Source organism: Poecilia mexicana, unplaced genomic scaffold (assembly GCF_051168715.1).
Source record: "Poecilia mexicana isolate PSO_F unplaced genomic scaffold, ASM5116871v1 scaffold_23, whole genome shotgun sequence".
Lineage (NCBI taxonomy): Eukaryota > Metazoa > Chordata > Actinopteri > Cyprinodontiformes > Poeciliidae > Poecilia > Poecilia mexicana.
Genome location: NW_028263392.1, coordinates 10,808,930 through 10,823,820, shown reverse-complemented (window position 1 = coordinate 10,823,820; position 14,891 = coordinate 10,808,930). Strand labels below are relative to the sequence as shown.

Sequence of the window (14,891 nt, the reverse complement as noted above, 5' to 3'; positions counted from 1 at the left end):
CTAGTATATAAACAAGCTACCTGGTTTCGGGAAGCCATGTTGCTTTCTCGCCTTGAATACATTTTTTTTGCAGTTGGATCAACGGCAGAAATTGCTCTCCATGGGGAAAAGGTCGTAAATCTAAGTACAAAACATTAAAGTTTTTGGTGGTCACATGACAAAAAGTAACACTAAAAATGTATAAATAATTTTCAAAGAACTGCATCCAAAATGGCTGTTTAAGAAAACTAAGGCTCTCATTGTGCTTTAAGTCTAATTTAACACTTGATCCTTTCTTTGTCGTTTACTAAACTTTATTTTGTGGATGAATTGATCAGGTTGCCTACATTATCTTGCGCGTTGTTTTTTTTAATTTTTTTATTTTTTATGCCATATAACAAATTTCCCTCAGAGCGACAATAAAAGTCAGAACTGAAATAAACTGGTCTGTCTCTGTTCTGAATCATGGTTTGATTGTTTTGGCTGTTTGGGTTTTTTGCCTGACTGGCCAGTTCTGTAATCTGTCCAGGACCATGAGAGGTGATGATAAGCAGACTCTTTCATCTTTGACATTATTTCAAGCATTAAAGCTCAACAGGACAGCTGCTAATAGGTAAAACATGTAAAACATGTACATTCATGTCAAAGATGTCACACGCAGACATAAGAAAAGAGATTGGACTCAAGTCAAATATGCAACAGGGTTTCTTCATGAGCAGAACAATATATGGTTCGAATAAGGACAGACACTTCCTAAAACCACATAGATTAAACAAAAATATATTCACATAGTCTGTTTTGGTTTTTTCAGAAATTAGTTGGTAGATCACACTGGTGTCACAATGACATAATGTAATGCTGCCTGGTTAGGAAAGAGGCATTTTACAAAAATAAATGCATCAGTATATTGATTTCTTCAGTAGTCTTTTCATCACTTATGCAGTTTGCTGCTACGTGGAAGACTAAAATAACTAAACGTAAACATGTTTGCTCATCTTTTAGGTAACTTGTCTAGAAACATAAATGTAACCCATGAGGTCTTATTACCTCAGAACACAGATACATTCAAATAAAGTCGCCTACACATCTAACAGTCCGGTCCAAAAGCACTGCGACCGTTTCTCCTGAGAAACCCAACAGACCCCACGAGGTCGAGGTCACGCTGTATTCTGAATCGGGTCACTCTTACAAACGACTCTAACCTCCCCTTCGTGATGCTCCGTCACCGTCTCGGTAAATTCTGAGCCGACACCTGTATGCGCCACACAGCCGTCATCAACCATCTGTTTCTGTTTCTCCAAAGCTCTGCGGTGCATTTACGCCCGCCGCAGCTCCAACTGTGGGACAGTTTTCCGGCCGGCTGGTAGCCAGCGGGACCAGGTTGCGCGTTTCCAAGCCGATGCCCACATACATGCAAGCCATAGGCTGAAAGGCGATGGTTCATTCATCATGCTCAGGACCCCCTCTGTTTAGCCTCTGCACAGAGACGACGGGGTAGGTAGAGGGAAAATTAATCAATATTTTTAATTCGTTATACGAATGCGATAATGTGAAGCGAGGTCTTCTCTGGCTCCTCAGCATTTAATTTAAATTGATTATGAAACAGAAAAGTGCCCACGGCTTTTTGCTAGTCAGTGTAAAGTAACTATACGGATTAATGGAAGTCTATATATTCACCGGGAATAATTCTAGTCGGTTGAGGTAGAATATGAACCACTAAGTCAGGAGTCCCCAAACATTTTCCTCCGAGGGCCACATAACTTTTCCCTTCTCTGGTGGGGGGCCGGAGTCAGTTTGTAACAGAAAAAGTGTGACGATTGCAGGAGTGGCTAAATGTAAAAATATATTGTTTTCCAGAAAGCACAATCAAATAACCCTCTCTGGGTTCTTCACAGAAAAAATCCAGGAAGGATTATAGTCCGTATTTTCCTAACTATGAGTCGCACTGAACTCTAAGCCACAACCCCAAAGTTTATTTATTTATTTTGTTAACCAGTAAACATACACATATAAGCCGCAGAGCGCTCCAGGTTTTCTACAACGATGCAGCAGCAGCAGAGGGGGGCGGACACCCAAAATTTGAGTCATAACAGGTCAATTGAATATCACATTTATTAGGGTTGAAAAAGAAAAAGTTGCCAACATTAAATTTACCTGAACTTATTACGGTAGTTTCCGAACGGTAACTGAATGTGACAGGTAGCCAATCAGAAAGCGCGGTGACGTCAGAACAGAGGGGAATCCCAAACAGCTGACATATCGCGCAACTGGGAGTCCGGTGGATATCGGAGATGATATGTGGAAATGTTTATTATTAAATCTAAAGGTCATTATTATGTTTATTTAGTTAAAAATGTTTATGAAAAAACACAGTCACCTCCAAATCATAGTGCAGCAAATAGAGCGGCTGCTCCGGTCGTCTTTTATCCATCGCCTTTTCTTCTTGTTACGTCTTTTATCACTTAAAATGAGTCCACAAACTATCACTATTGCTTCTACATCGTCATCCGTGTTTGGTTATTCTAAATTCCCGCTGTGTTGGGGGTTTTACTGGATTATCCTCTGGAATCGGTTCGTGTTGCTCCTGCCTTGGAGACACGAACCGATCGAACCTGTTGTTTTTTTATCAGCTCTGTGGTCACAGAGGTTTGGAGAATCGGCCGACAATCCTTAAATCTTGCCGTGTAAACCAGACTTAAGACTAACAAGCTCTACTCATCTCCTCTCGACCACTGCCCAAACGGTCTGACTCTGGTCGCTATGGTAACGTTTCTATATCCCTTCAAAATAAGATACAGAAGCATCACAAAACGAATATTTTACTTTCTGAAAATTTTAACTCACGATAATGACTAACGGGAGCCCTGAGCTCGTTTCTCTGCAACGAGACGGTTCCTTCTGGGAGTGATGGGAGACAATGACACCCGAAGTGTTGCTTATATCCACAGCCTGCTTGGTCTCAACATGGCGAAGCAGCTTTAAACTTAATTCCCTCATTAGCAGCCGGTCGCCGCATGTTACGCAGAGCGGCTTGTAATGTTTGACTCACCTACCGGTCCGGGATAAATCCATCCTCCTGTCTCTTCTCTGGACCTTTTCCCCTTTGCAAAGAAACTTTCCAAAGACATCTGATCTGTTTCTTACTCATTTTTCTGCTTGTGGGCTCAGTGTTGGCGTGCAAGTAACCAAGACTTCCAATGATTCACTTCCTGCTAAAGAGCCCCCTGGTGGTTGAAGAAAAACCCACATATAAACAGCTTGTAATCCGGAAAAGGTAAATGAAAAAAAATCTGAATGCTCTGGTATTGTTCAGGGGACCGGACCAAATGTGGAGGTGGGCCGGATCCGGCCCGCGGGCCGTAGTTTGGGGACCACTGCACTAAAGCTACAGATGGACCATTAACAGAGACTCGAAGAAGGGCAGAAAATATTACTGATCTACAGAATACAGCCAAAAATGTACGAAGCAAGATATTTGGGACAATAACAAGAATATGGCATTCCTAAATCTTGGTCTAAACAAGCAAGAAAATAATCAAAAGATGTGACAGGTACTTGGAGATCTAGTTCTACAAAGTGTGACCATCCATAGCGGTCTGCCACGTAAAATTGATATAAAAAACACTGGAGTTGGAGGCTGCAGTGTAACATTGTGAAATGCTTCAATGGATGTAATGTTTCTGTAAGGAAACTGTATGAAATAGCTTATTTTCAAATATGTTCGCAATACATCACAGACTACCTATTAATGTGGCATGGATTTTCTAACATTAAATGCTCAGCTTTAATTGTTGAAATTGGAAATAATTCAACAACATTTTAAGTGAATGAGATGTGATTTTTAAACCTGTTCCCTAACCCCTCCTCTCTCAACATTTGCCCCACAGCCGCCTCCTGCTGCTTTTGTGTACGGTGTCGTACCGTAATACGGTACTTCCAAGAACAATCTCAGTGCGCATGCTCAGTCTTAGCTGAAAAACCACATGCGTCTTCCTTCTCCAGCCTCTGCTCCAGCACCAGAGCAGCGAGAGAGAGAGAGAGGGAGAGATGCGCTCATTGACGACACGGCAGCAACGAAATGCGCACAGCTCCGCTCCCGGTCCGGGGATAGCAGAGCTCTGACCCCTGCTCTCTTACCGCGATGGGTTAGAGGGGACATGGCAAACTTTGACACACTTTGCTTGACACAGGGGAATCATGCCCGGAGATCCGTGCTGCGGAGCGGCTCAGCTCAGAGCACAATAACAGAGAAGTGAGAGAGAAGGAGAGAGAGACACAGAGAGAGAGAGAGAGAGAGCCGATTCTATTTTCTGACTGCTTCTATTCCGTTTTTGACTTTGAGAGATGATCACGGAGCTGGTGTGCACCGCCGTGGCTGTGGGTCTCTATCTGAACACGCTGGACGCAGATTTCTGCTACGATGACAGGTAGGGTTCGCCCACGGAGCGCAGCAGCATCATCGCCCGCTCCTTCTTCTTCTTCTTTTTTCTCTCCTGTCAGTCGCTCTGCGTTTGGAGGGGACGACTGGTTTGCCCTCACCTTTGCTGCTCACATGTCTTTCTGTAGATACGTATGAATCATAGATTTTGTTGTTGTTGTTGTTGAGTTTAGAGAGAATGGCTGATTTTTCTGTGGTTTACTGAAAGAGGAAAAAAAAACTAACTGGAATGTGTTATATTGCATTTTAAGATAATATATGATTTTTCTTTGTTTAGAGGCAAAACTGAAATCCATTTGTTATGTTATGTAAACGTATTTGTTATATATAACAAATACGTTTTAACACGTTATAGTTATGGGAGCCCACAGTAATATTTTTGCTGCAAAAAGTTGTGATCTGCATGCAGCCTGCTGCACAATCAGTGATGCTCTTTGTGTTGAAGCTGCTCAAACATGCCTGCTTCAACAATGCCCTGCACTCTGGGGAATAAAGCTCATTTAAATCAGAGTAGGTAGTTTTGCACACAGCTGCAAGAAAGATGTCCACATTTTTATTTATTTATTTTTTTTTCCTTTTTTTCGTGGAGGTCCAATCAGAATAAAAAGTTGCTAACATGATGAGCAGGGCCCTCTGCTATACTAATCATCCAGTTTAAGTAGATTTTTCTCCAAGGTAAAGCAGAATTTGACAGCTCAAATAAAAAGGCGTGACTGAAAATGTGTCAAGGTTAAAGAGGTTCTGCTTACTGCCCTAAAATTTAAGCAAGCTAAGAAGTCAGCGTAATTCATTGTTGATCTCTTCCATTAATGGGTGTTCTCTTATTTAAATAATTATCATAAGCATGTCATATCACCTGGAAATACTGATGTCAGGCCTAACAATACTGAGCGGTAAATTGACCAACGCTGATCGTCTCTGCCATGGCACCTGTTAGTCCGTGGGCTGCGTTGGTTTCAAGGAACTCTCCGGAACAAAGGGTGAAGTAGAAAGTGAATATTTCATTGTCCAATTCGCTACGTTATAAGCATGCTGCATGGCTAAACACCAGTCAGGGTGGCTCATTCAGCTCATGATGTTATGCATAACTGCAGTATCGTCTTATGCATGTGATTGCACAAAGTCTTTTACAGTAAAACAGAAGAAAAATCTGAAAAGAGTTACAGAAGACGTCATGGATAAGTCGTACAAGCTTTGTAGCACAGATTACCAAAGTTGGGGTGGTAAGAAATCATCGAGTCTGACATCTTGAGATGCTCTTGAGGAATCAAGTAATTAACAAAAATTGCCCCGATGAAAAGATATTTATGCTTTTATGGTCTTTTGGTGAAAAACTAACAAAAAAAATGATTAGTGTTTTCAGTCTCCTTCAGTGCTGTCCTGTGGTTGGGAAGCTATCAGTCTTTCACAATATCCCTTTCAAAGAACCATTTGGGAAGGTTTTTTCTATGCTTACCTGGAAGGCGGATTACTCTTCTGATCATAATTGTCCCTCCATTATAAAATGTGAAATTACTAATATCCAAGCTATAATGTCTCTTGATGTACGAGCAGTGAAAATGTTGCCCCTTTTTACCCCCGTATTCTTGTGCTCTTCAGTCACAGGAAGCTCTCTGGCCAGCGTCTCGAGACACCCTTTAAAGGTCAAACTGCTCCACACTCTGCTGAGGAAAACTGTCTGTGACCCCACTGTAAGTTTGTGGAGTCTGAAGAGGAAGAAAGAGGGATGATGGTATAGTCGAGGATTCCGTACGCTGTCTTTGGTTACTTCACACCTCATCGTTAATTCCAGTAAAAACGCCCAAAGGTTATTCATCCATCAGCATCGTCCACCCAACTCCGAGCCTGTCAGAGACGCAGTTGGTGACAGATTACCTGGGGCGTCCCTCCGCCCACTTTAGACTACACTCTCGTTATACCCTCTCAGGGAAAGTTCAGAATCCGCCAACACTGAGTATCTATCAAAGTCAGCATTGTAATTTGCACTCTGGGGGACAGACATGGGTGTTTTGGTTCAGCACTCTCAGACGGAGGAGGCTGAATACCAATCAGAGGTCTGACCTTCCGTGGTCGTTCATCAAGCGTCGTCCTCTCGTGGGGTCAAGACTTCTGTGCTCCCCGTCTCTTCCCTCGGGAACCTTAGGAGAGTTATGAGCAAAAGGTTAAGGCGAGAGACAGATTGAAATGGAAGAGAGTCCAACTAATCATCCTGTTCAAGAGCCGTCCAAACTGACTTACTTGATTGTAGATATCCTTTTTTTATTCCCCACATCAGTCCCTTGCAGGAAGCTCATATGATCTTATCTGCACTTTAACTGATATAGTCAAATCCTTTTTACAAGGCACATCCCTCTGGACAAGATGGTGAAGGAGATAAGTCTTTATCCAGGCGGTCGGAGCTGCGGGAATGTTCTGGCTGGTTTCTGCTTATTCAATCATGTCAAGTGTTTTTCCTTGGCATTGCGGTGGGCTTGGCCAAGAGCTGCCTTGGCCAGCCATAATCCCAATGAAAAGCCTTTGCGTGTGAAATGACTAAGTTTTACTGAAGCTAAGGGAGGACTCGAGCCAGGCTGTTTTTGATCTGTGGGAAGAAATGAAGACATGGTCTGCTGGTTTACTGATAGGCTTTTCTTGAGTTCAGCCCAAGGAACAGGCAGCTGCGTTTTGCTCATTGTTGACTTGAAGGTTGTGGTTTATTTAAAAGAGTATTTGATCTGTGATGTTAAAATCTTCACAATATACGGAAAATCAGCGATATTTAAGACACACAACACGACTGCTTTTATGAAATGCACATTTCGACTAATAAATGCATGGCTCTGCTAAGAAAACCAAAGCATTACTAACAGGACTCAACATAAACGAAAAGAAAGAGAAAGAAAGAAAGAAAAGTTAGCGCTGTAAAATTAAATGGATCCTGTAAATGGCTCTCTGCATTCAAAGCCGTGTCTCGAGAAACATCTGTGACCTCGGCAACATCAGAGTCCACAGGCGCTGCCTGCCTCAGACATACATTACGGCTCCCCAGGGGGGTCAATAAACGTATCTTAAATCTCGGTCTCAGAGGAGCAAAACTGTTTTAACTCTCAGATCAAAGAAGCTTGATTAAATTAAATATGCCACACACAAACGACACAGTACTCAGAGATGAGCGACTTTATACAAGTGCCCAAATCAAGATGGAGATTGAACACAGATTGCGGGTTCCAGCCATCTGCTCTTTCTCCAATTTGGCGTTTGAGGTCAATCAAGATGTAATCAAAAAAAAAAAAAAGAGAGACCTTTCACTGCAATTCAAACCATAGTTTATCGACTTGGCACACTAATGGGTTGTGTTTGTGTCTTAATTGTTCAAACACTGCTTAGGCCTCTGGAAGATTTACAAATTTCAACATCATTGCTGTGCGTTCTACCAAAGAACACAGGCGAATATCCAAGAAAAGCCTGCTTCTCTTGCCTCCCTCTTTTGTCCTTAGTGCAACCTTCATTTTACCTCTCGGATAAATCTATGCTGAATATATGGCTATATGCTCAGTAACGAGATGTTCATAAGTTTGTTTTTGTTCCAAGCCCCAAGTCATGTCTCTAATAAGTCTCTAATAAGTCTCTAAAAGGAACGTTTCTTTTATGGGTTGCATGCCATCAAGCCTACTTATTACGCCTCATTGCTATTGGTTATAAATTATGGGTCACAAGATTCCAAAACACTTTTCCTGACAAAATTCCATAGTTTTCTACAGAGGAAAATTTCAGAGTTCTCGATCCTTTTTAATGACTTAAAATATATTTTCAAAAGTTCATCGTGAACTCAGGGCTCGAGCGTCCGCAGTGGTCAGGTTTGAAAATGAAACCAAAACACGTAGATTCATGAGACCAAAGGGTCCAAATAGAAACGACCGATTAATCTACGGACGGATGGAGGGATGATGCAACATTTAGACAGTGGGTAACGAAAGCTCTCCGTTTCAACATCAGCTGTCTGCTTTTGGCCTGGTTGGGAGCACTTGATGAATAACGTATGCTTACTGGCTGCAAAACCAGTAAACAGAGAAATTTTTGTGGTCAAAGTTCAAGTAAGTACCATGGCACTATGCAAGGCTCATTGAGCGAGTCATCACAGAGTACATCCATTGCCACATCTGTTCTCAATGCCCCTTATGTCTTTTTTAAGGTTTATTCTTGATTTATCTATACTTACTAGACTGAAGTGGATTTCTTTAATTACATATATCCATGCAAGTTGTTAGTTTGTCTTGGAAAGTCCCACTGAGATGACATTTCTTTCAAATTGTTGACAAATAAATAAATTGAATTACATATATGACTGTTAATGGCTCCTTAACTGGCCAGAATCTTACAATAAGATACAGCTTGATTAATACTATTAAAACACTCGATGCTAGTATTGCTGATACTCTAACAAAACCTCAGATGTCACCTTAGAAACGCACCCCGGACAATAATAGGCAGCCACGCACTGTGATCAGCTTCAGCCTTACCTACGAAGGCTGCCTGGAATCCCATTGCCTCCAGTGGAACAATTATCTAAACCCCCAGTTGCGCTGAGGCTATTTGAGTGCGCCATTTGTTAGGAGCAGATAAATATTGAGAGATAAAGTAAGTTAATAAAAAGGGTGAGCTCAATTGCTTTGACAGAATTATGCATGTTGTAAAATTAAGGTGAGACAGCATGTCAAGAGGATTTTTCTCCCTTACCTCTTTAAGATCGCCCGACGAGAAAACTTGAGTGAACTGTGCGGGGCGGAACGCCGATGAGAAAGCTCTTTATGAATTACAATTTAAGGATGTTTTTTTTTTTTTTTGAGCAAGAGTCTTTTAAGCAGATTTACATACACAAAGGATTGCGTGTCCACACAAAGAAAGAGGCAGACCTCATAAAAAAGCGTGGCATGGGAGTAGTAAAAGGTTTTCTGGTGGAGCATCACCATCTTTTGTGCTGTTTTCGTTGTATTTAAACATAGACATGTGGTTTTAATTCGTGGTTATAAAATAAAAAAAATGTTGCTATTGCTGTCGTGTGTTTGTAGTGCAAGTCTCTTTAGATTTGGGGTGGAGGGCTTAGACCATCACTGAAACAATAGAAAGGCAGGAACAAAGGATCTCGCCTTGATTACAAGCAGATTCAACCAACACAAGCTTTGTGCTCAATTCCTCTGACAATGTGGCTTTGGGACTTGCTTTCATCGTGTAAAAAGGAGGGTTTAAGATCCACTGTGCATCTATTGGGAGTATTTACATAGCATCTCAGCTCAGCATGTTAGGAAAGAATAACAGTGTTGCCAAGAACAAGAGCAAACACATCTTTGTCTTCTGTTGGGGCTTTATATTATAATAGCAGACAAAATGTCCTTTGGCAAAATTAAGTCTTGCGAGACTTATTCATGTTAAACAGGAAGTAATGAGGCATGTTCAAGGAGGTGATTTTACTCAATGTGTTTGGAACATTGTCATCATTTAAAACTCCCTTTACAATGTATGCCAACTTCAGTGTGTAACTTTAGAACATTGAAGACATTTTTCTTTCCTGCAGTTGGAGATCCTTTATTTAAAAAAAAAAACTGTTTTAAAATGCGTTGATTTAAGATAGATTGCATTAAGATGGGTTGATGATTGCTGATTCAGCCGAATATTTCATTCTGCCTTTTTGCTGTGAGAATGTAAAAGAGCAGTCGCTTTACTGTTACTAAATAAAAAAAATTAAAAAAAAAGCAAATACAGCAGAACTTGGAGTTGACATTTTAAATTGTCTTTAGAATTTCACATTTACAATCAGCTTCACTAACTTTTAACAGGAATCTGTGTGTACGTTTCAAGATCTTTCAAGTATTTTTCCAATCAACAATGTTTTGTTGTTTGTTTTTGTTGCTTTTTTTAACTCCAAAAAGTTGGGATTATCAATTTGACATCCTTTGCTACGCCTCATTCTTGTCGCTGAGGGAAAACGCGAAAAGTTTTCCTTGACCAAGTAATGAAAAACAAGTGATCTTGACTTTTTGACAACTTGAGTGTCTAAATGTGGAACATCTCCAGGACTTTCAGACATTATATTTTCCAAATAAGTAGCTTTACGAGATGCAAGATGATCTTAAATAATAAATAGTTGTTTCCGCTGGTTTTCATCCATTGATATTGGTCAGAGTGTTCTACTTAGAAAGATTGGGTTTGTTTATTTTTAGGTTGCCACTCCTCGTCCCCTTGGATCTTAGTGACACATGAAGCTAGTTAAGGGTGTTGCTCACCCCTGGCTGGCCCTAGCGCTCTGCCGGCCGCAGTCGCCCTGCTCAGCTGCCAAAACAAAGCCACCAAACCTCAGTCTCATGACCCCCGTTGTATACAAACCGTATGTGTATTCCTAAACATTGGTATCCACAGACGGCAGTACTTACACAATTTTCCAGCTGCCTGCGACATGCACATTCCACGGGCTTACATATATCACGTCGGGGTTTTTTTTTTCTTTTTCTTTTCGGGTGGATGAAACTTTCCAAACTCCAGATGAAGTGCTGTCATTTCAGTCGGACCAAGTTTCGAATCTGGCCAACTTGTTTGTCATGCTCTTCTGTAACCGAGAGCTTTAATTGTGTAAAGGGGATTAGAGTACAGTTTCCACCACAGTGCACTAAAAGTAGCATTGCAAGCAAAGATGCTTTTTGTGGCATTGGATTACACTTAGCATCTGGCATTCACTTTCTCTTTATAAACTGGACCTGAAGCAGCTTATAGCAGTTGTGGCGTAATAGAAAACCAAACCCAAGCTGAGGATCAGACGAGTCGTGAGAAGTTACCCCTTTTTGATCTTTGGTAATCAATAACCGTAGAGTATCATCTTTCAGTGACTGCAGTAGATTTTTTTTTTTTCCCCCTCCTCTTTAGCCGGGAACAGCTGCCACAACATAAACTCAAGCATGTCACACTTGACAAAGCGTTCATGTTTCACCGCACAGCATCACTTGTGAGTGCGAGAAGTGAGTTCTGACAATCAGCAGCCAGCCTGTGAGAATGTGAACGTGATCCGTTCTTGGATGTGGAAGTGTTTTTTGGGGCGGGGGGTTTTCATATGTGCTGACCGCTGACAGCCTTTTACCCCTTTTGAGGCTGTCAGTGGTTGGCAGTTTAAACCATCAGGTGGATGGATCATTCTCGGCCTTCAGTATTGCGGTCGACCTGATAAATGAGTTGTGTGGGATCGGGGATTTTTTTTGGGGGGGGATTTGGTGGAACGTTTTAGTAGGGCGATGCGATTGCTGCATGAGAACGTTTTGACGTTAGTCGTACTGGGGTGTCTTTTATCCGTCATAAGAGAGTCGAGCGCTGTAGTGAAGCGTTTGAAGAAAAATGAAATGATTGAGAGCACTGCATTTTTTTTTTACATTTGGCACATTACAACCACAAAATTCTATGTATTTTAATGAGATTTAACTGACAAAAAGTAGTGCATATTTGTGAAGATGATGGTGTTTATTCCTAAACGCTCTCTACTGAACAATTGAGGGCCTTACAGAACAGTTGTACTAATATTGAAACAAATTATACTCGGGTAGAAAGGTGACCTCTGAACTTGTTTCACTACATTTTAATCAGGTGCATCAGAGAAAAAGTGTCTGAAAACAAATGCACTCTACACTTTTTAGATTTTTTTTTTTTTTGGTAAAGCACTTCAACATAATGCACAATAATTTTCCTTCCACTTCCACCATTTAATCTGTACAAAATACACCGAGGTGTTTGGTCTCGATTTAACAAAACGCTAAAAAGCTCATGGGGTGTAAAAACGTTTTATGAAGTGCATCAACACGCTGTATGCACTGAATATTCAGGGCAACATACACTTTTTGTCGTGCAGAAAGAATCTGAGGCCATTCTATTAGCAGTTTTTCCTCAACTGATACAGAAAACAAAACTTCCAACTCTGCATATTTTTTGGAGAAATGCTCAGATTACATCATGTACGTTTTCATCAAACGTCGACGCTACTCAGATTCTCTGAAGGGCTATTTCACACAGATCTGGCATGAGGAGAGACTGGTGTAGTTTAAGGTATCATGAGAATGTCTTTTTGGACCAAATGTCGATGTTTCGTCTTGGACCTTCAACTGATCCCCAACAGGAAAATTGTTCAAACCATATTTCGTACTACAGCAGTAAATCACAGACGTGAAGAGCGACACACACACACACTCCGCTTACAAAAAAGGCCTCGGCCAAGATTGAAATCCGCCTTACTCGGAGGTGTCAGTGCTAACCACTGCATTCATCATTGTCTTGAAAATGAGGCTTATCATTATACCCTATTAGAAGATTTGAAAAACAAGACTTGCAGTTTAAACGCTTTGGCTGCTTTGGGTGTTGGCACAAACACGGCCCGCACATAAAGTTCGAGACAAATATTTTTGAGCCGTCATCATTAGCCGAAGAGGGAACTTTCCCCCCGCAACATGCCTCGCGCACTTAACGAGAGACGTGAGCGTTTTGCTCGCGAGAGCACAGAGAAATATTTCCAAACACACCTATCATGAAATGAGTTCAAATCTTAACGCCTTTCGAGATGCGCCGAAACTCTGGTTCCTCCCAGCGTGGGATTCTAATTTTTAAGTGTCGAGAGCCTCACAAAAAAAAAAAAAAAAACACCTACAGAGATTCACTAGCTTGGCAACTTTGGCTGTAAACCTTGACTGAGTGCCTCTGAAGCCCTTTCACTCTTCATACGTGGCTAAACTCTGGCTTGTAAAATATTCTAATATGCATAAAGACTTCTGGGTCAAAACTGAGCCAGCTGGAGAGCGCCTCGTGTGTGTGTGGTTTGGGGAAATCAGTTTGTGATTCACACCTCATAAAAACGCTGGAGGTGGAGAAGGAAAGATACGGTGTGAGGCTGGAGGGATTTAAGTCTCCGGGGAGATCAAATGACAGCCCTGCTTTTTTTTTTTTTTTACCTCAAAGGTACAGGTGTAGTGTTGGGTCCTTAGATGAAGTGGCAGGGGAGTGATTGCTCTGGCGCTCTGCAGTCAGAGTTTAATTGTCTTTGTCAAATACCCACTTGCTTGCAGGATTTGAAAAGGTCAAAGGCCGTATATATCAAAACATGCCCCATCATCTGTTGGGAGCTTTTAATTTGATTCCAATTGTTGTGCCGGAGAAATGAATTACCCCACATAACATTTCTACTTTTGCATTAAAGGTTGTGGTTGTTGCTGGACAAAATGTAAAAAAAAAAAAAAAAAAAAAAAAAATCATGTTTTATCTATGGAACTACATAAAAGGTAAATATAGTAGAACTACATTTACTACTAGTAAATGTAGTTCTCATTTACTACACAAAATCTTACCAAGTAATTTTGGTCTGGTTTCTAGTGCAAATATCTTAATACGCTTGAAATAAAACAACTTAAATGTAACTGTTTAGCAAGATATAGAGGCTTGATCGAAGTAAATAATGTCTTACAATTGGTGAAAAAGTACTTGTTCCATTGGCAGATAAATTAACGTATAACATGGGGAAAATGTCTTGTTGCAAGTGAAATAATCTGCCAGTGGAACAAGTATATTTTTCATCAATAATAAGGAATTATCTACTCAAAACAAGCCTTTGTATCTTACTGAAAAGTTACTTGTAAGTCAGTTTTGACTTATTTCAAGTGCTCTAGAAACTAGACCAAAAGTACTTGGTAAAAACTTATCTTTTGTTCGTTCACTTCCTCCCAGTACTACTATTAGCGCCTTCTGGTAAAAAAAAAAAAAAAACGACAAAAAAAAAAAGTCACTCAATCATTCTCTCCTGTTAGCTGAAGGAAAATAGGAAGAAGCTATGCTGCTGTAGATTCCCATCTCTGCTGTATAGATTAGCTAATTTAGAGGTCACCGCAGAGTGTGACCGAACCGGCTGATCCACAACATTGTGTGCATTTCATCAAACGATAGTGATTTGCAGACGTTTCCCCTCCCCGCCCCCCCAAGGCTGGCTCATTACCGCGAGACCACAGCCCATCAATCCATTACTGAGGTGGCTGCCGATGCCAATTTAGCATCATCAGTACAAAAAACAAACCGCATCTGTATTACAGACAGAAAAGATGGAAAATCAGATGTCTTTCTCTCTCTCTTTCCCTCTCATATTTGTCTGAGACGAGAGCAAAGTGTTGAAATGATCACTCCAGCAGGTTTGCTGGTGTGCAAGATCATCCAGATGCTCCTAGGAATTTATTTGGAGTTGGTGACGGTCGGTAAATGAGTGTCAGTTAGATCCAAACACCTTAACGTCAATGGTTTCCAGTCGAGTCCCTCGGTTGACATAATTCGTCAGTCACATCAGAGAATGTTTTCTGAAATAACAAACCGATCTTTCTTGTTTTTGTTAAAACTAGCAGATTTTCCAAAGCCCCCCGACATACCATCTGAGAGAGCATTTCTAGCTTTTGCATGTTTAAAGAAACAGTAACGTGGAAAGATGCGAAGG

At 41.0% G+C, this 14,891-nt stretch overlaps 1 protein-coding gene across 1 annotated transcript in view; it reads left to right on the top strand.

The window, feature by feature from the left end:
* The first annotated feature begins 3,838 nt into the window (after positions 1-3,838).
* Positions 3,839-14,891, top strand: part of tmtc2a (transmembrane O-mannosyltransferase targeting cadherins 2a) — a 51,008-nt gene continuing 39,955 nt past the window's right edge. Inside the window, exon 1 of the mRNA XM_015012893.2 lies at positions 3,839-4,406. Within this exon, the coding sequence (XP_014868379.2) occupies positions 4,324-4,406 (83 nt within the window). The 5' untranslated portion in view covers positions 3,839-4,323. The remainder of the gene's footprint in view (positions 4,407-14,891) is intronic.